Genomic DNA, 27,171 nt, shown 5'->3' on the forward strand with positions numbered 1-27,171 from the left:
TCTTTCTGTATGTGTGCAGGTGGATTAGATCAGTGTTTGTACGTGTTGCAACCAGTGTTTAAACACACAGGAAGGCCTGTATAAGCAGGTGTGTGTGAGCAGACTGAGTGCTGAACACACTGACAGGTGGATGTGGGAGCGCTCAGATTTAAGACTTAATACGTGAGCTACACAGTTACATTTCTAAATGTTTTAGTGGAACCTGTACAACTACGGTGAATCTGATATGCTGTCGTGGCTGAGCCGGATGTGTACATGACTCTGTGATTCTTATCCCATCTGCAACATATTGTTATACTGTTCACTTAGTATTACCTTCACCGAAGAGGTTTTGTTTTCACCTGTTTATTGGTTGGTTGGTTTATCAGCAGAATTACAAAACTACAGAACAGATTTCAACCAGACTCGGATTAAGGATTGGTCTCGGCTCAAAATAGACCCCATTAACTTTTGTCATGATCCCGATGAAGAGATGAATCCAGGATTTTTTTCTCACTTTCTTTAACATTGTGAGATAGGGTGTTTTTTGACATTTTCATTTCAAATAATGCATGGATCTTGATCAAAAAAATCAGGCTGGTGTCTCAACCCAGTCACCAGAATAAATGTCAGCTAAGTACGTTTCAGCTAAACCAAAGATAAGTTCAAGATTTATGTTTCTTTGTGTAGAACTTTATATTTGTTTTTCTATTCCTCCCTTGTCACAATGCCGTGCTTATACTCTGGTTAGGTTTAATCACAAGAACTTCTTGGTTATGGTCAAAAAACGTCCTGGTTTGTCATGTTGGTTTGGAAAGGTTTTTGTGCCAGCTTTACTCAAATGAAGGTTACAGTTGTTGTGTTTGTTCCACCAATAGAATGAGCTGTGCTCAGAATTTAGTATCAATGTATACCTCCAAAAGTTTTATTTAGCACTTATTGTGTAACAAAAGAATGCAACAACTGAGCAACGGTGAATATATAAATAAATATATACACAGCAGTAATTATTACGGTCTTTACAATTTTAACAACTTGCAATAACTAATTTGCATTGAAATTAATGAAATAAAGATAAATGGAAAAAAGGGTTTGAACTAAACATTGAGAAAGGGAGAAATACTGCCCTTTAAAAGCATAACTTCTGTCTTGTGTGTATTTTCCCAGTCTTTGGCACCCGAACTAATCTATAACCACCATAACATAACCACAGCTAACCTATAACATTCCAAAAGTGATCAGGTGATATCAAATTGTGCAGACAACTACAGCCATCCAGGTGCGTGGAGGTGGATTATGTAACCTTTGGATCGAGCAACACTAGCTGTTTTCCAATTTCCAGTCTTTGCGCTAAGCTGCTTTAGCAAGCTGCGATCGGTTCATATTTACATAATATGTAAATATGAAGAGAGAATAAGAGTGGTATAGATCTAACTCTCTCCAAGAAAGGGTATAAGCTTATTCCCAAACATGTTGAACTTTTCCTGAAGAGGACTGTATGTTTTTGTGAATCGTGTTGGCAGTGGCAGTCTGGACCACCTCCACGATAAAACATAGCAGCAAACCTATGACTTAAAATACTTTTTTTTTTTACAATAAATCAGTACCAAAGCTAAATAATCATTTATTTTAACACTGACAGGCTTATTGAAATATCAGTCATCTATTTTACATGATACATGATTTTAGATTCTATTCATAAAATGTGTCATGATCACATTCAACAACAGTGAAAAGCTACAGAGAGGCTGCTGAACGGCTAACGATCTGAAGAGACGACACTTCTGTTAATGATGTGATCAGAGCCTCCTGCTGTCAGTCATGATCGATGCTCCGAGTGTTGACACATACATGAACACACACAGTCAGTATCCATGCACACTTAAGTCGAGCTACGGTCAGAACTCGATTAGGCCATTTAATTGGACCGCCATTGTCCCAGTATACACGCACCAGGGGAGAGTCGATTTATTGACGGAAGTATGTCCGACTCCATCATGATATGCATCGTTTTAGCTAGTTGCTACTGGACCTTCTACCGGTTGACCTATTACGTCACATACCAAACAAGTTAAGAAGCGGTTGATAGATTTTAAAAGTCTGGTTTCGGTCGGACTAACACAATAGCCTGACTTTTTCTAACATCATGTAAACGTACTGACAGTCTCAGGCTGGATAGGCGTTCAGAAAAGGTGATAATTAACTTGACACTTTACGTGTTTGGATTGTTTAACACAAAACAAACCTATGTGTTGTTGCTACGCAGGAAAGCACGCACACACACACACTCAAACACATGAAAAACAACAGGATAATTTGTAGCCTGGGCGTCCGTCCCATATGTTAATAAGATAACATCAGATGAAGTAAACCCACTGAATCCGTGTTATCACAGCAGTAATGAATGGATTAAGGATTATCTCAGAGGACGGACAGTAGGCAGACTAATAAAGGAGAAGACAGAGCGTGAGATTAAATTAAAGATACTGCTAAAAAAAAAAAAAGTTCCTCTGTACTGACGCGGTCTGGTGATGTTTCGACAAAACTCACTGAGAATAAGTTGTCGAGGGGAAACTTAAGTTGTTCTGGTTTCACATCATTAACATTCAGCTTCAGGGCAGTTTGGTGTCTGTGTTCTGTCAGGCCTTATAAAGTTGTTATGTGCTAACGTGTTAGCACATAACAATGTAAAAGTTTGTTGCAAGTTTGTTGCAAAGGACAGAGGTTGTGTCGCTAAAAATATATCATGTCAGGAAGACTTAATGATGTGGTAATGAATTTATTCAGTTGTGGATGATCAGGAAACGACTTTCTCAGCCTGTGAAGACTGTTGTTAAATGCGTTCCACTGCTCTGCTGGTGCTTCCCATTCTTAAAAAATGAACCTAATGATGTCACAGTGATGTCATAAGGGTTGTCTCAGTCTTGTCTCAGACTACAAATAAAAGAAAGCCGAACAAAACAGTTCACCCAAAAATAAAAATTCTGTCATCATCTCCTCACCTCCATGCTGACAGAAAGTCAGGTTAAGTCTCGTAGTTCACGAAACATTTCTGGAGCTTAACAGCAAAACAGCGTTGCAGCATTCTCCTAAACAACTGAAGTAGCTGGAGACTTGGGTGGGAGGAGATAATGACTGAATTGACAATTTTGGGTGAACTGCTTCTTTAAGCCTTGAACCCTCCTGGTACATTTTTGAGTGAGAGAGGCTGCAATGGGACGAAATGGTCGAAATAGGAATGGGACAGGACTCTGCAAGGTTCACTTTACCTTTAGGGTTTGGGATTTTACATTTTAAAACAGATAATAGTACAAAAAACAAAAATAGGAATACACGTACACTGTAAATAACTTGGGGCTATTTCAACTTAAAAGTCTAAGTTCAACTGCTGCCTTAAATATTTGAGTAAACTCAATTTAGGTTGAATAGTTTGTTTAAAATCTTTTAGGATTTCTTTTTTGTGAAACACAATTTGAAGTTAACTGTACTTGAAAATACATCTTCAGTTAACTTAAGATATTAAGTTGAATCAACGACTGTTCAGTGACAACAACAATCATCAATTAAATTTGATTTCCTTACATTTGAAGAGTTCTTTGAAAAGTCAATTCTTCATTTCACAAAATAAACAGCAGTAGCTGCTCCTATTGCTGCTATTTTGTTCCAACATTAGCAAAGACATAATGTTAGCCAACTCACAATGATTTGACAGAAAGTGTAAAAGTTTGACAGAGAAGGCTGAATTCAATACTAATCTTTATCATGGTTAGCATGTTTTAGTTTTTTCGTCATTGTGAAAAAAAAGAACCATGACTTCTCTCAAAATGTATTAAAGACAAGGAGCAAGTTCCCAAAACATATGTTTTCTTCAAACTATAAAAAAGACGGGTCTCGGGAGAGTTTTACCTCTCAAACAATGCATGCTGGGAAGTCTGCCAATATGCTGATCATGTTTCTTCAGAAAATAGTTCTATAATGTCTATCTATCCCCGACCTCCTCATTATGCAGACTGTCTCTCTCTTTATACAACGCTACCTGACTTCCTCTTTTGCTGCTGTAATAATAACTACGGCCACTTGAGGTTGCTGCCTGCAACCTCAAGTGGTAATCCGCTGCCTCGGGCTGCAGACGCTTCAGTAACGGACAGGTAGCAGGGTTGAATGTGAGGAGAGTAGATTTTGTATTCACCAAATCACCCTGGTGAAAATAAAGTATTAATAAAGTGTGTGTGTGTGTGTGCGCGTGCCCGCAAGTGTGCGTGCGTGTGTGCGTGTGTGCGTGCGTGCGTGCGTGCGTGCGTGCGTGTGTGTGTCAGGGCATCCTTTAATGAAATCAGTTCTCAGCATAGAGTATTTGAGCCAATGAAAGCACGGATCAATAAAACTGTTTGGCAAACAGCCAGCTCTCACCACTTTTATCTTTCAGCCTTCCTGCTTTCCCTTTGGCATTCCACTCCCTCTCTCTCTCTCTGTCTCTCTCTCTCTGTCTCTCTCTCTCCATAGTTTCACATAACTAACATCTGACATTTATATCAGCATCACGCCTCTGTCAGCCTGCCACCAAACATCCTTCCATCTTCATTTAAGTCTCGACAGAAGAAGTCAGTCATTTAGATACATCTGCAACAAAAATGAAATGATTTTGCTTCTCTCTGAAGATTTTACTTCTGATTTTTAGAGTTAGGAGATTTGTTGACACGTGAGAAGAATTTCACATAATGTTTTTGTATTCATCCCTCTAATACCTCTGGGTGTCCAAATGTTTTTGGTGTGATCCGTTAAAAAGAAGGAATGTCTATTTGTGACTCCTTGTCGCATGCTGTATATTCACTTCAACCAAAGAGCAGCTGTTTTTACTCTTGTTTTACTTGCGGGCCTGTCTCCAGGATATAGTGTCAGCAGTAAACGTTCCTGTTAACCACAGATACAACCAAGGTTGACATTTGTACCAAACATGTCATATCACGTTCACATTAGATGCTTATTAGCCACCTTTCACATCAGGAGGTGGAGGGTAAGGTGGTGTTATTGCAGCCAACAAGGCTGCCAAACAGCCGACCGCAATTCGAGTCACATCAGTCAATATTTTTAAAGAGTGCTGAGGCCATTTCCAGACGTTTTTGTGGCCTTTTGACACAGGAAGTTGGACCATCTTCATCTGTGATTGTGGCAACTAAAACAGGCAACAAATACACACCTGTAATGAGAGTGTTGAGTGTTTTTGATTTTAATGATGATCTATTGCCAAATATCTGAATAATTTAAATGATTTCCTGTTGATGAGTAATCAAACAATCCACTAATTATTATCCATCTCATCCCATCTGTATATGGGTCATTCCATACCAGTTTACCTGGGCTTCTCCAGTTCAAGTCATAGATGTGATGTCTAGATGTGATAGAAGTATATTAACACTACACAAAGTCAAAATACAGTTTAGAGTAAGATTAAACTAGTGGAGATATGAATACTTTATCCGGGTAACAAATTAATTGTTGTTATTAATTTGATGCAAATGTCCTGCAACAACTATTTAAAGGTGCAATATGTAAGAAGTGACCACCAGTTGGATTCAAAACACACAGGGGGTGGTATTTCGCAAGAGTAACTGTTGCTAACTGTAGCTGCCATTAGCCAGTTAGCTCAGTTAGCCATGCAGCTAGCAGTCCGGACAAGGAGTTTAGAGAACCGGGGGAATGTTGGTGTTTACACCACCAGCGTAGGAGCTTTGTACTGGTACGGGTGGGGGCTAGCTAGTTAGTATGCTAACTTCAGTAGTTTATATACATTTGCAACACAATACTTCATAATGTCATAATGTCAGAACTGTTACTTCTTCATATTTTGTTGAAAAATGTTCAAATGATTTCAACTTAAATTCTTACACATGGCACCTTTAAATGAATAAATGTTGTAAATTATCCATAGTGTCTCTCTCAGGACAAATTTCAACCCAATCCAGTGCAAAAGAAGATGTTGGTGAGGCTGAGAACACACATACAAAGAGTCACAAAATGATTACATTTAGCGCCGAGGGCAAAACTACTAAAAAAGTATTGGGAGTATTTGCGAGGTCCCATGAATGTTATAAAAGTTTTTACATGAATTTCTTTGAGAAAATCCATGACATTCTGGGTGACTTGGCGTGGAATGACCCATGTGTATTCGTCCATCATCGACAGACAGGTGATAACAGATTCATCAGGAGCTTTATAGAACAGAACAGACGTTCCCAGAATCCTGGACTGCTGTAACTCATGAACACTATCGCTACAACAGAGACAGAGAGCGAGAAGGACTATGAAGTATTATGTTCTCCAAGGACACACACAGAAGCAGTCGTGCCTGATATTACAGATTTTATTAACTGAGCCTCTGCAGCTCGTCTCATCTCCATATTTCTCTCCATCTCACACACCAGTTACCTTTATCACACATTATCACAATGTCCTCGCTCATTACTACTTCTAGGATGACGCCATTGATCTACTTTGGCTGGTAATTGAAAGAAAAGGAGTGTAAGCAGAAATACGACCCCATCCATCGCTACTGTATTTTGACCCCGAAATATCAAATGTGTGTATTTAAACACATAAAACATGCAAAACCATGAGTACTGTCCTTTAATCCTTTCCTTGTGTTGATTTCTGTGTCAGATCTGAAACACTGATTTAATCTCAGATTTTAATATAACATAGGAAGCTAAGACAGAGGTAATACAAGCAGGACTGCCTTTGAAAATATCAAGAAAAATGAAGTTCTGCAGAGTAACATCAATATCGTGAATTTTTGTCCATGTGTGTCATCTTGATTTTCTTCTTCAATAAGCTCTGCGGGGTGTCTCCCTCTAATGTTCACCATAAATTACTTTGTGCAAACTCTATTAAACTTCAACCTGTAAAAGCTCCTTCATTTTCCACGGCTCATTAATGTGAAATGAGTTACACACAAACTTCAAAGTCTTGACTGAAGCACTGACATGTTGGCCCCTTTAGTTCTGGTGTTTCTCACAGAAACACAGCCGCAAGCAAGCCAACGGAAACTTAATTTGTGAAAATGTACATAGAGCTTCATGATTAGGATGAAAAGATATAATATATCAAAAAAAAACATAAAGGGCAACGAGCAAAGAAGAAGAAAGTAATAAAAGCAGCAGAGTCGATCTTACCTGACACTGAAGTCGTACGAGCAGGACGCCAACAAGGTCTTACTGAACGGAGAAAACTGCAGGAAGAACAAGCGAGAAGATTAGATTTTAAACTAGAATTAACACCATGCGGTTTTATGCCTCGCCACGCCTGCGAAGTTGCTCTTCCTGTACTGTGGCGTTGAATAATGTGCAGAACATTTCTTTCAGGAGTGACAGTATCAGTTGTTTGCTCAAATGTTACCCATGTTTATGTTTTATTGACAGCAGCTAAGCTAACTGGAACTGGTGCATTCTGGGGGGATGCAGAGGCGGCGATACCCATTGTTTTTTGCCCCAGCTCCTCAAACATCTCAAGTCCACCACTGCTAACCGGCCTTTTTCTGTAGCTAATGGCAATGTATCTAAACATAACTGTCAGAATGGATGCTTAAATTCTGCTTCAGGTGCTACACACCAGCTGGTTTTTAAAAGAAAATATGTTTGGAGTTTAGATTTGCACAAAACTATAACAGACATCATGAATATTACTCTTAATCTGTTTTGAAAAACTTAAAAAATGTGTTACAAAATAAATTTGTTCCCTCGCAAAACAAGATTTTTAGTGAGCTGCTGTCACAAGTCCAGTTATCTCACATTTGTGAGTGACATTTGGTGGTGTAAACAACTTTCAATTCTCAATTTCTTCCTGTTGAAAGTTAAAAAGAAGAAAGAAACATGCCTTGAATCTCTCAAGAAGAAATTAGCAAACGTTCGAAATACAAATTACAAAGCAGAAGACCTGCTGTGCTGTTTACAGTTTGTTGTGGTGAGAAAGAAACTAAATGTCTGGGCTCCTCGGGGACTCCTGGCTAACACACTTTCATGTGTTCAGAGCGTTTTTTTGATGTTGTACTGAAGTCATTTTCTGGGCTGCAGCTGGAGGTTTTCCCTCATCTTGTAAAAAGGTGTGAATGTTAAAAAAAATGAGACATTTTTTCCATCTGAGTGAAAAATGTCTTTAGGCGGGTTGAGCAGAGTTTTTCTGCTCAGCAGTTCCAGGATTGTGCCGACACAGAGAGACCGAGAAGAGTCCGCAGAGAGTCATTTCACTGACTGTCGGCTAAGCACTCTTAAATTAATTTATTCGTTCATTTGTTCCCCCTCTCTGCTTCTGACGGTTTCACCGTTTCTTATCAGGCAGATTCGCTCTGTGCCTCGTTTAACACCTCTCTTTCTCTCTCTCTCTCTCCTCCATCTCTCTTTCTTTCTGTCTCTCAGTTATATTTTCAGCTTTATTGGCATCATCAGCAGAAGTCGTTTGTTACCAAAGCAAAAACAACAAACATCACACGACTCTGAGCAGCTGTGGTGACGAAGCACAATTCCATCAGGGAGAAAAACTACATCAGTTAATTATTTTCTCCGAGAACATTCAACCGACTTTATTTTCAATATTTTTCCTCTAAAGTACTAAGTTCATCTTTGTCTGGCTTAAATTTTCATCCAACCTTCATCAGGTAGGCTGATGTTCGAAGGTTGGATGACCAAAACATGATAGTTAATAAAGCTGATAAATAGCTCACCTGGTAAAGTGCACGCCTCATTCAGACTACTGAGGTTTAAACAAGGGGATCAAATCCTCCCTGTAGATTTTGCTGCATGGAGTAAAACATTAGTCATGAAAACTTTGAACTGTTGTATGATGTATGTTTTCATATTTGCTTGTAATGTGTTGCTTTATGATATCTGTCTCTAGTGTAATGCTTTTATGTTCACATGTAAAGTTCTGGCTCTCCACTGGACATCTTTTTTTCAGCGTCGGTAAAGATTTTGAAAAGACGTCCTTTGGATATGTTTTTGCTCGGTGGGAAGATATTTTACAGTTTGACAATAAACGTTTATTGGCTAAAATAACTTCAGTGAACTGAAACAGTAAACTTCAAGCATTTTTTACTACACTGTGTTCTTTAAAACCAAAATGTTTTCATAACGGCCGATACTGGCACCTTTTACGCAGATAAGTTTAATAATTGACATATAATTGAATAATTGTTGCAGCTCTAGTTTAGTTAGTTTAGTTTTAAAATAATCACCTGCCTCAGCACATTTTGCAGCAACATTATTCATCAGCAGTTCGTCCACTTCAGCCAAATTGTTGGCATTCACACTTCACTGCACAGGAACACTGTGTGCGTATAGTAACAGGAGAGCATGTCAGAGCTGCGATGGATGTTTTAAACTGACGATTTAATTAATACTTTTACTGTTAAGAATGAAGCCAAAACTATTCAAATAAGCTCCAGTTACAAAAAAGGAAACTATCTTAAAATTAACAGACAGTTGGACGGAACGTGTATCTCAGTGTCTCTCAGTCTATTTTTATCTTTTTTCTTCTGCTGATCGTGAATCTCTTCACCTCCTCTCTGCTCGCTCCAGTACATCGATACAAGCCGACAGATTTGCAAACACTGACAAAACACAGATACACACACACACACACACACACAGTTTTAGAGAGAGCTTCATCGATCGATCGGTGACACCGGTCCTGAAAAACACAGCTTGAGTAAGACAGTTCCCTGATTGGGTGAACTCAGGTGAGAGTTTGTGTGTCACAGTTTGTGATTGTGTGTACGTGTGTGTGTGTGTGTGTGTGTGTGTGTGTGTGTGTGTGTGTGTGTGTGTGTGTGTGTGTGTGTGTGTGTGTGTGCATGCGTCTGTATTTGCGTATTCATGACGTCTGTGTGTGCGCGTGTGTGTATGTGACGTGGCATGTGTCTAATCTGAGTAAGTGGGATGTGTCTGGGGACTCCTCTGCAGCTGTCTTTTCTCATATACACACATACTTCTTTTTTATGTGCGTGTGTGCGTGAGTGTGTGCGTGTCTGTGTGGTCTTATTAGGTCCATTTAAGTGGGTGTTTTGATGCTGTCAGGCACGGCCCCACACACACTAATTCTGCTCTAAATTCTGAGAACAAAGTGTTGTAACAAGACATTTGACAGCGTATGTGAAACCAAGCTGCGTGTGTGTGTGTGTGTACCTTGACTCTGCGGATGGCGTAGGTGTGGCCCTGCAGTTGACTGACAGGCTGTCGGACGTTCCTCAGATCCCACACACACACACTGCAGTCGACCGAGCCTGTGGCCACAATATTCTGCACACACACAACAAATTACTATTAATATACTCACAATTATTTATCAAATGTAGTTAAAAGACCTTTATCACATCTCTTTAAGGAAGAATATAGCTGATAAAATGCATCTTAACAAACCTAAAGTATAGCTCCTTTAATACATAAATAAAAAAAAAATAAAAGGGCTATAGGGCATTTGATGCCCAGTTAAATATATTTCACAATAAATATTTTACATGAAATAAAGTTGACTTCTTAAAAAAAACATATTTGGGTTAATGCTTTTATTTTGGATGTCTATTATGTTCAAAAAAGCACATTATTTCTCTCAGCACCTCTATGCTCTTTAAGCCCCCCCATCTATAAAGCCCAGTCTGCCCTAATTGGTCGGTTCTCCCAGGCATGAGCAAGCATCGCCCATCGTGTTTCTGTATCAGCTCTGTCCGTGTTTTAACCAAGAATGTTACATTAAAACCTGGACACAGCCTTGGAGACGGAGCCCCATTCATTCTATGAAGGCTGCTCAGTGGCGCATGAAGCCAAAATGGTTCGACTTCCCAGCGATGAAAATACCCAGATCTTCCATGTTGTGCGGCCCATAGAGTAAGGGGCAGTCTCTCATATGGGCAGTATGGGCAGCCGCAAAAAAAAAAAGAAAGAGAGTGGACAGTTGGCCACAGTAACCTCTGGGCTTATCTCGGCGGATCGCCCCTGTTGCCGACCCATACCGGCTGCCTTAAATTTGGGTATAGGTTCACCTCTGGACCTCAGCTCTCCTACTGGTGCGGGGGAGGGCGTCATGCAAGCTAGGACAACCACTGCATAGAGTGTGGACACTAGAGGTGACTGCCGTACGAGCCAGCTAACCTGAATGGGGATAAAATAATTTACTCGTGCGGCTGTTCTAGACTTTCCAAATTTTATTGGACCCTAATGGCTCAAATTATGACAGTGAAACAAGTCATTTCGCAGGGGTTGTGATGCTAAAAAAAATCCACCGTTTTACAGGCGCTTCTTTCACAATGTAAGTGGAATGTGAAAAGTCTTTTTGGGCCCCAATGCACCATCTCTAAATACGAGCTCTGTGCATTTCTCGGGAGATTAAGTATTTTTGATACTTTCACAGTATTTATACAGCACCTTGACCTTTATAATGAAAAAAGACATGAAATCCAACGTTCTACAATATGGGATCTAAAAATCAAAATCTTAGCTGGATGTATTAATACTTCAGGTACATCCAGTCCTGAACTACACTTGTCAGGATAAAATCTCAGTAAAGGCAAAGCTGCAGCTTTAGGTGGGTGCTTACCTGGTCATATTTGCACCAATCACAGCTAAGGATCTCAGCCTTGTGCGCTGGGATGGCCAATCGACACACGGCGCTCTTCACATCCCAAACTCTAAGCGTCCCGTCACCTGAAAGTGGAGATACAGCAGAGACTTACCCAGCATGCCCAGCACAACTACAGCCCATACTGATGACCTCTGAGGAGCTGCAGCGCTCTGCTCATCAGCACTTACAGGATGTATTTCTGCCACTAGGGGTCTCTTTATTGAAACGACGAAAACAAAAGATGTAGTCTGATGATCTCATGAAGTAGAGAGGGATCATGGGAGTCATAGCTATCACTGTTAAATAGCCACCATTGCTGATTAAATGTGGAGGTAATGTTTTAAAGTTTATTCATGTTATTTTTACTCCTGATGGCTGACTTCTTTCCTCACTCTCTCACTCTATTCCAGAAGTTATCGAGATCTAACTAATTGACCAGAATTTCCCCCATTTTACCCTCAGATTCCCCCCAATCTGAAATCCTGGTGGTAAACTTGATGGCAATCCATCATGAAAATTGTAGTCTGAATCAAAATGGTGGACCAGCTGCCAACATGCTGCTATTACCAAAAATCGCTTTTCTGTCTTTTACAACATTTTTCAGGTGAACCACCAAAAGTCTGACATGATACTGTTGTTTCTGAACGGACATTTTGTTTTCTGTTCAGGGTGCAAGTGAAGAGATGGAAGCAACACACAAAATATTATAGGAATTTCATTAAAAGGCATTGAACATTCCTATAATGTGAAGCTCTTTGGCTTTTTTAGATAGGTAAGCACACACTGAACTTTATTTATTTATTTATTTTAAATAATAACATCAGATCAAGACTCTGTGTAGGCAATGATATCTCAGCAATATCTAAGCACATTTGTATTAATAAATGTTTATTTTCAATATTCGGTTTAAGTTCATTTGGCAACTTAAATGAAGAAGTCACCTGAGCAGCTATGAAGTGAAACAAATGGAAAGGTAGAAATGGTAAATGTACATATCTATAGCGCTTTTCCAATCTACTGACCCCTCAAAGTGCTTCACAACACTTGTCACATTCACCCATTCATACATCAATGGCAGAGGCTGCCATGCAAGGCACCGACCTGCTCATCATCATCGCCCCTGAATCGAATCAGCGACCGTCCAGTTACTGGACGACCCACTCTACCTCCTGAGCCACAGCCGCCCAGAGAGAGAAAGATAGAAAGAAAATGAAACAACTGAAGAGGGAAAAAGAGAGCGAGAGAGCAGGAAAGTGACAGAATTTAAAAGGAGGGAACTATAGGTGAAGGTGGATAAAGAGAGACGGAAAGAAGAAGAAGAGGTTAATAGAGGGGAACACGACTGACGGTGTTTTCACTTCCTTCAGATTTCAGTGTGTGTGTGTGTGTGTGTGTGTGTGTGTGTGTGTGTGTGTGTGTTCCTGGACAGAGGTTGAGGGTCTGCCAACACACTGCGACAACCATACAGCAGAACCTTTTACTCCATTTTCTCCTCCCTTTTGCTCCTCCTCCTCATTCACTTCACAGCCAGCAGGTTCTGAGAGGTTTATTCAAACACTGCAGTCTTTCGGTCTTAATGAATGTCAGTGATACCACTGAGAATGAAGAACTCAGTATGCTTCATAACAACTAGAGGGCAAAACCTGATTCCACCTGTTTAAGTTCAAACATGGGACATTTGAGCATAAAAAGTTGGAATACTGCAGAAGAGTTTGAATAGAATTGATCAAGTATCAAAGTGTCCCTCTGAAGGACATTTCTAGCGGCCATTTCTGTGCAAAGCTAAATGAAGCTCACGTCATATTAATAGAAATCAAAGACTATTAAACTTAAAGGTAGAATCAGTAGGATTTGTCCCGGCTGTTCCTAAACCCACCACAAAGACAGTTGATTGTTGAGTCTCATTCCCAAGACGTCAAATAGCCACATTTTGTGTTGGTAAAGCGTCCGAGCAGCAACAAAGTGAGAAAATAAGAAAATCCAGGCAGAGGGCTGCAGGGTCTCTGCAGATACGAGACACTAACACGCCTTTTCTCCCCATTCCAGTCTCTCTCTCTGTCTGTTTCTGTCTTCTTACGTCTTTTACGTCTTTGTTTCGTCTCGCTACGTCTGTCGTGCATGATGTGCACTGATGTTGAAATCAGTCTTGTGATGTTGGGAAGGCGGCGTGCAATGATCCATAATTCCCCTCAAATGCATCAAACTAAAGTAACAAGCCTGTTTTGCAAATGTGAGGGGGAGAAAGTTCAGATATTTGTGTTCATGTGTAGGGAGGAAAAGTCAAAAGTTGTCAAAAAAGTACAGATACCTGAAAAATATATTTAAGTGCAGTAACAAAGTATTTGTACTTTGTAACTTCCCACCTTTGCTTCAAGTGAAGAGCTGAAAACATCAGATCTGTGTGGAGCGATGAGGAGACTGTAACCTTCTTCACATTAAAGGGGTAGTATGCAAGACATGACCAGAATTTTAGCTAAATCATTCAAAAAATGGATCAACATTATCAACACAGCATGAAGAAACAAGTGTTGGCGTTACATCAAAGATGTCTGTATGTGTTGCGGAGATATCTACAGAAGTTAGCATGCTAACCAGCTAGCTCCAGCTTATCATATTACCACTTTGTACAGCAGGATGTGGTTCGAAGTGGTATTTTCAGTTTCCACAATCACCTTTGGTTCAGTCGAAATAAATCCTTAATTCTTCTCATCCCTGGAGTCATAGTCCCGGTCAGAGCTGCTGTAAATCACCTCCAAACTGTATCCCCTGTCTTCAAACTGTGTTCAGAATGTGTTCAGATGTGTTTACTTGGAGCCGGTGACTCCCTCTTCATCCGTGAGCTGATAGGGCCACATAGCTCCATGGCTAACTGAGCTACCTGCTAATGGCCGCTAGTTGCTTCAGCAAAGAGTATAGTGAGCAGCAGTTAGTGGGTATGCTGCCTCCTGTAGTTTTAGAGCTACCATTGAATTCTGGCCATTTCTTACAGCGAAAGGCTTTATTTCACAGCTGCCTAACTGCATTTTTATTTTAGTAAGGTGTGCTTGGCATACACTGGCATCTTGTTGCTCTCCTTCAGTGAACAGAAGTTAGAGCCGTAACACTTTGTTTTGGCAGGACTAAAGGCCTTTATTGGAACTAAAATAATGATGCTTGTGTGGTCCAAAAAATAATGAGGAAGGATAAAAGTTCCTCGAAGCCTCCAACAAAATAAATTAGCTCAATAGGATTAAGTGACTGGGACTCAGGAACAGAGCACGAGCCAAACAAGAGGACTAAACTGAATGGAATATTTAGGGAATCTGAGCTCTGTGAGAGGCGGGAAAGAGCAGAGTTTGAATAAACAGCTCCGAACAAATCCTGACTGTTGCAGGGAACAGATTAAAGAGCACAGCGAGGGAGCTTCTTCCTGGCTACAACTCATGTTTACTGACCAGCACATTTATCCTCGCCATCCTGCTTCCACTCCCCCCATTCACCACTTCCTCCTCATCCTCTTCACTCCGTCCACCTCCTCTTTAATCCCAACGATGTATGAAAACCCAACACAGCCTCCCAGCATCAGTCTCTTCCAGACCACCTCCTCCCACTCTTTATCGATTCTTCCATAACTGTTTTAACCCTTCACATCCTTCTTCCTTTTATTTATCATCTTCCTCCCTCTGTTCCCTTTCCTCACTCACACACTCGACTTCTCAGCCATGCGTGGAAGCTGCTCTGGCATCAGCAAGCGACAAACATGCCAGCTCGACACTGTGTGTGTATCACCATTTACAACATCAAAACAGTTTAACATTGTGTGTACAGCAGCAGCAACGAGCGTCTGGCTGTGTGTGTGCGTGTGTGTGTGTGTGTGTGTGTGTGTGTGTGTGTGTGTGTGTGTGTGTGTGTGTGTGTGTGTGTGTGTGTGTGTGTGTGTGTGCATGTGTGTGAGTGTGTACATTCTGCAGCACATTAGGGGCTGACTTTTGTAAAAGGGTCTCGCTCTATTACACCTGGTATCTCTGCTGTATCAGCAGGTTCAGCCCACACACACACTTCTCTACCACATGCAGCTACTGATGTGAAACAACTTTAACATTCTGCTAACACACACACACACACACACACACACACACACACACACACACACACACACACACACCTGAAGCCAGAGAAATAATCCTGGCAGATGTGAAGAAGAAAATAAATCAGATTTTTTCATTTAAAAAGAATAAAATGTGAATTTATCACTTTATTTTTTGGAAATTAAAAGAATCAGAAATTTGATTTTCAAATCCAATTTGCACAAACCAGGTTTCCTCAAGCAAAATCTGGTAGTCAAATCAAACCAACGTCTCAAGTAATAGCTGTGGGTGAGGTGGTGATACCAACAAATAATGGCTTGGAGAAAATAACGATGGTGCATAAACTCTGAATAATTAATCAATATTATCACGCTATTTTGTCCGTTAATGTCTGTATTTTGTAGTAATGTACAAGTGCAACAAGATGGCAGAAGCTACATTTGAAGTCACACATTCCCACAAATATTTCAAATTAAAAGCCTTGTTAAGACATGAAGGGATTCTGTCCACTGTAATGCTAAAGGTCTGTTAATCTGTTGCAATAGAGTTTATTGTGTTATCCCAGTCAGCAACCTCAATAAACCCGAGTTGATCCCGGGATCAGAATGAACAGGAGCTCTCAGGGCTCCTGGTTTGTGCTGTTGGAGATCTCAAGGAGTCTCCACCTATTCTCTTAAAAAAATCACCCGTGCCTGATCTCATAATCGTTTTTAAATCACACAGAATCATTTGTCTTTATCTGACCCAATGAATTATATCTTTCTATTACCTTTGTTTGTTTGCAGTGGCTTCACATTTTCTCAAAACATACAGTATATATATATGTATAATTTACTTTTACTTGTACTCTTGATACTGAATTCTAAGTGCTGTATTGTAGGCAACTGGACATGTTTCAGTTTCTTGAAGACCTCCCATCTCATCCGAGAAGCTTCTTCAGTTCTAACTAACTGGATGGGAGTTGCAGGCTTAAAACCCTGTGTGGGAGTGTCCTTACAGAGTCGTTAAGGTCACGTGTGAGTCGTTGACCCAACCAGCCTTCATGGGGGATGTTAGGGCTACGTGAGCCCGGATGTGAATGGTTGTTAAGCTGTCTGGGGAGGGGACTCAGTACAGGCCACCTCCTCTGTTCAAAGATGGTCCATAATTTTTCTCCTTTAAATGTAAGTGGACAGCAGAGTCTTGACCTGAGGACTTGGCCCTCATATTGTTCTGCTCTGACTGTAACTGATATAGAAATGAAGTTTACAACAGTTGGATTCATTGTCACCTTTTCATCAACTCGGTACCAAACATTCGGAAGCTGTGCAACCTTTAGAAACAGAAGCAGAGTTCAAAATGGAGGAATATAAGCTGAACTTCCAACAAAAACGTTGTTGTAGTTTGTGTTTTACGTGTGTGAAGAGTCACTACATGCCAATTTTATGACATACCAATTTGTGTCATTACTATGACTACCATCATTTTCAGATGTCACCATGAACACAGCACAGCGCCCCTGCTTTCATTAGCAGTTTCATTTATGATTAGTCACAAGGAAGAGCCTTTCTACCAATCAAACAGAGGCAGAGACACTCATAAGGACAAGGGAACAAGGCTAAGCGGCTGTGGCCACAACGTGTTATTTTAACATTTGCTACTTGACCTACTGGTGAGCTGCTAGTTTATGATAACCTGAACCATCCTGAAAGGCAGTACCAGAAACTTTCAAAAAATACTTTGCAGGTGATTGGATAAACCATCCGTCCATCAGGGGCTAACTCTAACCAACTAGAACAGTCAGAGAGTGCTACCACCAGTGGAGCCAGCTGGCAAATGAAACTCTTAATGAAGTCAGTAAAGAGAAGAGTGCAGACATCTTTTCATCGAGAAAAGCCTTCCGTGTTGTTCTTCGCTCTTCTCTCAGTGAAATAAATTCTCCAGTTCTGATATAACTGATGCTATAGCAGCTACGCTAACCTCTTGAGGAGATGCCATTGTTGTTTTTAACCAGTCGTTAAATGGTTCAACAAGTGCTGAGCTTGAAGTCTGGCAAGATGGATTTAGGAGATCACATGATAACAGAAATCTAGCTGCTTCACAAGGTCAGGGTCAGTAACTTTAAGCATTTTGCTGCCAAAAAGTGACCTCAGGAACACTTCATAACACTGTTTTTCAGTAAAAGCAGTTTCTTTGCAAATTATTGCATTCTGATTTTATTTATGTTTTACACAGGGTCCTAACTATTCTGGAATCACGGTTTTAGAGTTAGAGTCCAAGAGTTTGAAATCCTAGACCAACCTTCTTTATTTATGGGGTTTAAGTGCTGCTCGTTTTCTGATATAAAAAAGAAACTGGAATGCAAAGTTCTTGTTTACTGAAGCGCTGATTTGTTGCAGAGCTGAGAGCAACTCGAGCTGGCACTGCAAATGACACTGGAGGAGAACTGGAGGGCAGATTGAAGCACAACACACACACACACACACACACACTCTTCTCTCCTGCGGATGCTGGAGGAGGTGATCTTGTATGGCACTGAAGCAAATTGGGGGGGGTGGAGAGAAGATGAGAAGAGAGAGGAGAAGAGGAGGAGAACCATGAGAAGATGTGAGGAGGAGAGGCAGCGAGGAGCATGGGAAACCCCGATAAGCTTATCGGAATGAGATGCCATCTGCCCCCTGCTTCTCCCATATCTCGGTCTTCTTTCTCTCTCTCTCTCCGTTTCGCACTTCCTTTTTAAAGCCAGCAGTGGCTGTGGCCTCTCATGTTAACTGCAAAATGCTACCAGAGGGGGTGCCTCCACAGGGAGATAAGGCAGCAATTTTCCACCATGCGCTAATGCTAGCTAGCACTGTTTGACAACTCATTATCATCCATCCATTCATCCGCCCATCCATCCATCCGTAAGACCCACCAGAGTAACACATTGCTGTTGCAGCTCCTACTAAATACATTCATCACATTTCATTTTCAGCAACAGTGATATTCATATTTAAAACAGGATTTGTGTGTGACGTAACCTCTCTTTTGGGCTGAATGCCTGTTACAGTGGTTATGTAAAACAGCTGGATGCCCCACTGGAGGTTAAGACGACAAATCTCAGTAATGTCGAAGCTTTTAAAATAAGTGTGTGCAAACTGCTTAATAAGCAGGCAATTACAAATGACCTATACATTTACAATTACTGGGTGAAACTATCTCAGTTTATGCAAAGGGCAGTCTGCATCTGCACGTGACCCATTAATCACAGAAGAAATCATAAATGCATCATGAGTGTTTAACAGCAGGAGGCTGTTTTTTCCAGTGGTGTAAATAAATGCTCTGCCTTATTACTATTTGTCGTTTATTGTGTTTAAAATTCTAAAATATACAAGTGTGTATATAAACATGAACCTACTTGTAATTCTGAGCAGTTTCAGCCAAAACTTAAAGGTTCAAGCTGCAACTAAAACTTTTCTGCTATCAGTTATTCTTTTTTTTTTTTTTTGGAATCAATTGATAATGTGGTATATAAATATAAAAGAATATTTGAAAGAACATTCAAATGTTCTGAAAGTCTGTGGTGTCAAATTGCTTGTTTTGTTTGACCAACAGTCCAAAACCCAAAGATATTGAAAAAATAATAATTCACATTATATGCTTATTAGCCACTGGTCATCATCACAACACCACAGCAAGTGTAGAAGGCGACATGCAGCGTATTTGATGTTTCAGTAATTGAAGTTCATTTGTAAAACAACAATTTACAGGGATTAAGAAGCAAGTGGAAAGAATAGTTACATTTTTGCACACTGATATTCTCACAGTTCATATCTACAGATATGATGATGCAATAAGTGAAAATGTCTTCAAATGTGTAGATAATTTAGTTTAAAAACTTGTAAAATCTCACTTAGATTGCTGGTACTGTGGATTTTTTCTGATGTGGATGAAGATGAAGGGAATCGTCAGAGCGTCAGACTGAGGCTTCATTCAGTGCAAACCTACGGCAAGTTTCTGAGTTACAAACATCAGAAACACTTGGTTTCTACCCTTTAGGGGAAGTTGGCTGTAGCTCTGCCTGCCTTCACTTTTATCACTTCAGTAAAATCAGAGACCTTTGTGGGTTCACAGGGCAGCTCCTCTGAGACAGCTCACGCTGCAGGGAACAAGCAACTTCAAGATAGACTGCAGAAAGGTCGATTTTCTTGCACAAAGCAATACCACTGAGACCCACTTAAGTCCCCAGCCATGACTCTGGAAACTACACCATTACACACTGTAATTCAGCTGTCAGATAGACATCTGGGAGAATTCGCGGAAATTTGTCTCTACAGCCATCAATGGACGCTACAGAGGACTTTCCAGCTTCTTCCTCTCAGGCGTTTTTCTGTACTCACTGCCCGATCTGCTGGCTGAGAGCATCATTTGGGCAGCAGACTAATACATAATATCCAAATACTACCTCATAACTTGCAGACCTTTTGCACAGCAGATAATGTGACTTGTTATGGCAGGAAAAGCCAAAGTGGATTTAATGACATTAATGTTGGCTTATGCACATAAGTAGGGCTCTGGGACTGGAAGACTAAATGAGATGCGGCCATTCTTAATGCACCGTCGCTTTTCTTGTTATGACATCTTGTGAAAAAGGTCTGTTGGCTGTACAAAATACATCATCATGGAGCTATTAAAGACAAATTTTAAAAACATAATACAAATATGGTACAAAGATAGAAATGGTACACTTTTGTTGATAAGTGCTTTATTTTCCTGTTGCACCAACAAGCACTCAATGCCTGCTGACATATTTAGAAAACAGAACATTTGAGTGGACTGTAATATTAACCTGTAAAGCGACTCATCGTGGCTCATTGATGCCATTTGTTGCTGCTCAGTGCACTACTGTTACGTCTCCATGTCCCGTTCATTATTTTCTCATCAAACCAGCTCAATTAGATGAACCCAAGACACTCGGTCACATTGGTAGCATGTTTCTTTTAATCATGCCATTGTTATTTGTATTTTCGGAGCTGAGCCTCCTCAGTATACAGCCCAGTCGTCAGGATATAATGTTAGCAGTTAACGTATCTGCAACCAGAGATATGTCCAAGGTTGAACTTTGCCGTAAACATGGCATATCACGTTCACGTCATATGCTTATTAGAAACCTGTCACATCAGGAGGTGGAGGGGACAGTGGTGACGTTATTACAGCCAACAAAGCTGCCAAATGGGCAACTGCAGTTCGAGTCGCACCACTGGATATTTTTAAAAACACCTGGAGATATTTCCACCACTTGATGTGGTGACAAAACCGGCAGTTTTTTCATAGAGACCTGAGGATATTTCCAGCTGTATTTGTGGTGTGAAAAGCGGGTGCCGAACTGGGAAAGATATCAGCCAATCGCGTTTTTGATTCACAACAGTCAAAGTCACCAAACCTTTTTGAGTGGTTTTTATCAGATTTGACTAGTAATCCTATACATGCAGTCCAGGTGACCACTGACAGTGAAGTTGTGACTCTCTCTTCATTCATTTAGATAGGAGCCTGGTCTTGCCAAGATGCCGGGTGGCAAGACTTGCCTTAAAGAACTTTGCTACAGTGATGAGCTAATGAGCAACTCCAGCCTTACAGCAACTCTAAGGGGACACACTACCTCAGCTTTAGAAACACATAGTACCCCCCCGCCCCCGACCTGCCAACAATGATGTCGTCCTTCTCAATGTTTCACCGCGGCCATCGTCATATGCCAATTCGTTAGACATCGCCCGACCCTTGAGTAGCCCCTGACCTTTCTCACCTCACCTTCTGTCTTTTGTCTCTCGTTTCTCTTGTAACGTGAAACAACTATGGAGAGTAAATACATTCAACGTGTTACTGACTTCTTCTCACAGCTTATTGATTCAGAAAAAAACTCTGAAGTGTGATATCACGGGAAGCTCCCCTCTCTCTTTATCTATCGATCAATGTCCGTCTTCTCATTTCAGCTGTGACCAGGCCTGCAGCAGCAGCAGCACCAATCTGATGTGAGACAGAACCCCTCGATCAACACAATCCATCCTGTTCATCTGTGTGTGTGTGTGTGTGTGTGTGTGTGTGTGTGTGTGTGTGTGTGTGTGTGTGTGTGTGTGTGTGTGTGTGTGTGTTATCACAGCTGTGAGCCCTCAGATATGGTTCGCATGTGTGTTAAAGTGGTTCTTTATCCTCTTGTCCGTCATCATTTCGTCTCACTCTTTTTTAGTGCTACAGTTACAGATCATGTTGTGCTAAAGTTTCCCTTGAGGCCAGAGTGTGTGTGTGTGTGTGTGTGTGTGTGTGTGTGTGTGTGTGTGTGTGTGTGTGTGTGTGTGTGTGTGTGTGTGCTTGTGTGCGTGTGTGCGTGTGTGCGTGTGTGCGTGTCTGATGGATGCTTGCTATCAATTATTTAACCAGACTCTACCTGGTATCATTGAACAAACACAAACAAACCACACACAGAATTAACAGGACTTTGTGTGTGTGTGTGTGTGCGTGTGCGTGTGTGTGTGTGTGTGTGTGCGTGTGTGTGTGTGTGTGTGTGTGTGTGTGTGTGTGTGTGTGTGTGTGTGTGTGTGTGTAGTGTGTGTAGTGTGTGTGTGTGCGTGTGTGTGCTTTGGGGCTCTGTAGAACATCATCTGGCTGACGAGCACTTTCCCCTCTGGCAGAACACACACAGATGCTGAACATCAGACACACAACAGCCACTTAGTGGTCGAGGTAAAGGCTCAATCACAAATAAAACTGGACAATAACTATTAATGATCAATCAATAATTCAGTGGAACCGATACATGATAATATGACCAAATCGTTTGACGAAATTTCTTGTTAAAAACATGATCGTTTGGTTAGATATGTGTCCCGGGTGGTGCACATTGGTGGAGGTGGAGTTTGATTATTTAAACTTTGTTACACTTCAGCACTTTAACTGACTCTTCAACTGACAGTTTAATTAATTTCAGCGCTTGAACTTCACTTAAGCCTCAGTTCCACCTGTACTTTCGGTAGCATACCCTTTGAACCTGCATGTAACCCATAATTAAAGTAGCTAAACCCAAGATTTGTTTTGAGTTTCAAAGGCAGGCAGAAATCTTGTTAATGATTAATGATTAATAATGTTAGCAGTCGGCTTTGGGGGTGAAGGTTGGGGGAGACTTTTCTTGGTTTTGACTCTTGCTGCATTTATTAACTGACACACTGAGACCTTTCCTGTGCATTACAGCCTGACTGACATCATGTACAAACTGTTAACTTGTTTTTCATCAGCTTCGTCGCATTCACCATCTCTTTTTCTGACACTCTCTGCAGGTATGAGGACAAAAGACCCCTCATAAAACACAGGAGTCTCGCAGACGACAGTGCAATCAGTGCTCTGCAGTGTTTAACTCCACTTTTTGGAATCGGATTAGTGTGTTGGGTACCTGAACAGATGGGTAACAACAAAAACAGGACAGCAAATTGTCATCTACAATGCCCTTCCAGTAGAGAAAATGTGACACAGGGCCATAAAGGCTGTCCTACATGCTAGAGAATAGTTTGGAACCATTTCACCATAAATGCATCATGACTTTCCCAACCACATGGAGCTGGAGCTCTTTTTTTTTTTTTTGCCTTTATTGTCACATTTTTGTGCATATAGTTTTCTTTTGTGGAGGACTCACTGGCTCCAACAGTGTCTCCTCAGCACCTCAGTATTTCCTGATTGCATTCATCTGAGCCGTCACTTTTCATTCTGAATGCAGGACAATTTTGTTGGGCTGACGGAAAGTGATGGAGCCTTTAGGGAAGAGAGAAGTAAAAATAGAGCTGAAAACAGCGGAAAGAAATGGAAACAGAGAGAGAAACACAAACAGAAAGTAAAGCAGAAGTAAGATAAATGACTGAACTGGATTCAAGTTAATTGCACAGAAGTGAAGCAGGCTGCAGGAGAGGGAGATAAACACAGAGGGTAATTTGTTCTTGTGTTTTATCACTCGTGCTGCAGGTCAGAAAGCAGAGTGGAGCTCCTGACCTTCACCTCAGGGTGCTGCAGTAAACCACCCATCAACAGCTCGTCTCTCACGTTCAAGCTCATTTTCAGACCTGACCCCGAATAATTCAGCCTGGACCCAGGTTGCTTTCTTTAGTGGTTTGGGAGGGAAATCATTACTACAAGAACTCTTCTTGAACTTATTGTGCAATGTGCAATCTAAAGAAACACACTGTATCCCCTAGACTCCACCAGGCCTGTCACGGCCGCTGATTGCAGCCGTTCTAGACAATGCTCGTGTTTCCATTGGCTGCGCCACAACACGTCTCAGCAGCATCTAAGAAGCAGCTCCCGGCTCTGATACGTGCCGAGTCTATTGATGACAGAAGCGGACCTAAGCCACGTCAATCTGCACAGAGCAGATCGAGCCAGACAGGAAGTCAGACAGCAGAACGGCAAAATACTGTGTGCAGACTCGGAATCTACAGCACAACACAATAGGAAATATTAACAATAAACACACTTAAAACAGACAAATAACTAAACAATTAAACTACATTGCCTACCACAATAGAAGCACAAAAACCAAGGAGAAACGATGAACCCACAATTGTGAATAAGACCCGGAGATACCCGTTGCTGCCCCGGGTCTCGCTGCTGGTAATTGAGGCCTATCAACATAGCAGCTTGTTAGACTGCTCTCTCCAGGTTAGAAGTAAGTTGCTGCCCCGGGTCTCCAGGTATCTCCGGGTCTTATTCACCAGTGTGAGTAAAATGGAGCCTGAGATCCACAGACAGATTGGTGCGGTTTTACCAGGCGGCTGTGGTTCAGAAGAAGTTGATCCGGAAGGTGAAGCTTTCAATTTACCAGTCGAACTACGTTCCAACCCTCACCTGTGTTCATGAGCTCTGAGTAGTGATCGAAAGAATGAGATTGCAGATACAGGCAGCCAAAATGAGTTTCTTCTGTTGGGTGTTCGGGCCGAGCTATGGTGTGTTCACACTACCGGTGACAAAGCAACAGGTCACCAGTTATTATCAGGTAGCCAGCAAATTGAGGAAACAATTTGATGCCCGACTCTTGACACTGTGTGACAGGTACTACAAATCAAAGTTCAGCTGACCTCAAATCTTAACGGCAACTTGGTGAAAATGATCATATGACATCCTCAGACATGCAGAGAGAAAGTGACAAATACTTTGTTACTGCACTTCAGTAGATTTTTCAGGTGTCTGTACTTTACTTGAGTATTTATTTCCCTGACAACTTTTGACTTTTCCTCCCTACATTTGAACACAAATATCTGAACTTTCTCCTCCTCACATTTTCGTCCTGGGAATGAGACTCAACAATCAACTATCTTTGTGGTGCGTTTGGGAACAGCTGGGACAAATCCTACTGATTCTACCTTTAAGCCTAATAGTCTTATAGTTGAATTACATTAATATGACATGAGCTTCAGTTAGCTTTGACCAGAAATACTTTTTACTTTGAGTACATTTCAGAGCCTGTACTTTATTACTTTAACTTGAGTAAAGAAGTTAAATCAGTACTTTACCAGAGTCTTTTTTTTACACAAGTATCTGTACTTCTACTGGAGGAAATAATGTGTGGACTTTTGACACCTCTGTCGGGTTTCCTCCTGGGTGCCTCTTTTTGTAGGTTTTCCAGGTGTGTCGTCAAACTGGTGGGAGACCCCGGTTAGACCCAGAACACACTGGAGGGATTATAGATCTCATGTGGATTGGGAACTTCAGGAACCTCCAGGAGGAGATGGAAGATGTCTTGCTTGGCCTGCTGCCATTGTCTCCGATTACGATGCAGAAAATGGATCTGCGGCCATGTATTTTTACTCTGTATACTAACGGACCAGCTTTGGCACAAACATATCTTTCAGAATAAATGAAGTTCTATCTCATCTCTTTTTCTGGTATTTTTCTGGTATTAAATAAGTACTAAATAAACCAACAATAAGGGAAACAGCCTGCGAATTCTTAGCTTTCAGCTGTCTGTGACTGTGACAGGCTGTTTTGTTGCAGCGTTGTCTGGCTGAGCTGTTGGCAGGTTGATGCATCAGATCAAATGTGAACATGGAGGTAAGCAGCTGTCCACAGTAATGGTTTCATTATGGAGGTCAGTGCTCAGTAAATCATTTAGCAGCGCTCCAGAGCTCCACCGGAGGACTTATCTGATCTGCTCACAGAACTACTGAGCTCTGTGTGGCTGGTCTGAACCTCAACGAAAAACACTTAACCTCTGAATCCTGCAATTCAATTTTGTTTTAAATAAATCTTTAGCGGACTGGCTTTTCTGCCGGTGTGTTCACATTATTGTATTTTAGTATGGTAAAGTTTGTTTGGATTGAATCAATCCCACATTATGAAAATCTGTGAAACATACTCCGGGTGGTTCACTTACAAAATGATTATTGTGTTTAAAGTGTTTAAAGTCACTACAACAGCATCTACAACATGAGACACTACTATAGAAAATTAATCAGAGACAATTAAATGATTTGCTTCTTTTCTCTGATTTACATAAAGATAAATACCCTGGGACATTTTTCACTACTTTGTGATATTTAAAAACTATGAGACTGATTAATCAATTAATCATCATTTGCAGCCAGAACTGAAAACTTAAGTATCAGAATTATCTTTTTTAATAATTAAATATGATTATTGTAATTTTTGTCAAGAGGAAAATAAGGCCAAAATGAAATGGAACCCCATTCTCCCGAAATCAGTTTCAAAGTCGCACCTTCAAATGTAAATCATTGCAAACTACTATATAATAAAAAATCTCAGGTCCAAAGCTGCAACAATTAGACAAATAAAAGTTACATTTATTTTACTCTTTAATCAACAGAATGTGTATTTGGTGGATGAATTAACTAGACTCGCATGTTGTTTATCTTAACTCTTTATTTCTGTGAATATGATGATGAACCATTAAAGGTCAGGTGGTTGAGCTAAGAATAACCTCCTGAACTACAGGAGCTTTAACATCTTCCTGGTTATGAAATCTCATCACAGATTTCCGCTCGCTCTCGCAAACCAATTAACCCGAAACTCATTAGTCAACGTGTTTAAGCACGCAACACAAAGTGAACTGAGGACAGCTGCTGCATTTTGACTCCAGCCGGTCTACAATCTGAACTGAGAGCTGACGAAATGCACATCCATCACCAGCACGGCTCCACCCCTCTGATAAAGTTAGCTTTTTCTCCCACACAAGCGGATAAGATAACCCCAGCTCTCCCTCTGGGTACAAACTCATTGACGTAATCGTCTTCTGAATGAAGCTCGTTTCTAAATCTCGCTTCCTCAGCGGAGCAAGAAGAGCTGCATCTTAGCCAGTAGCAGTACTCTTTCCTACAATCTATATCACTGAGGTGCTGTTGTTTTTTCTTTACAGGATGACTTGAAAGAAAACAAGTCTGGTGTGGGAAGCTGAGTCTTCTTAAATGGGAAACACGAGGAGTGCTTCAGGACTTAGCCTACACATAAAGTAAGTGTTAAGAGGAGATTTGCTCTTCACCAAATGTGAACAGGTTGGAAAGCACCAATAGTT

General features: G+C 40.9%; 1 protein-coding gene across 3 annotated transcripts in view; it reads right to left on the minus strand.

Moving 5' to 3' along the window:
• Positions 1-27,171, minus strand: part of pex7 (peroxisomal biogenesis factor 7) — a 60,802-nt gene that overhangs the window by 28,855 nt on the left and 4,776 nt on the right. For all 3 annotated transcript variants that reach the window (XM_073493323.1, XM_073493324.1, XM_073493325.1), the window contains exons 7-9: positions 11,560-11,666; positions 10,152-10,265; positions 7,149-7,204 (exon numbers count right to left, since the gene is read on the minus strand). In XM_073493323.1, the coding sequence (XP_073349424.1) occupies positions 7,149-7,204; positions 10,152-10,265; positions 11,560-11,666 (277 nt within the window). The remainder of the gene's footprint in view (positions 1-7,148; positions 7,205-10,151; positions 10,266-11,559; positions 11,667-27,171) is intronic.

This window comes from Pagrus major, chromosome 22 (genome assembly GCF_040436345.1).
Source record: "Pagrus major chromosome 22, Pma_NU_1.0".
NCBI lineage: Eukaryota > Metazoa > Chordata > Actinopteri > Spariformes > Sparidae > Pagrus > Pagrus major.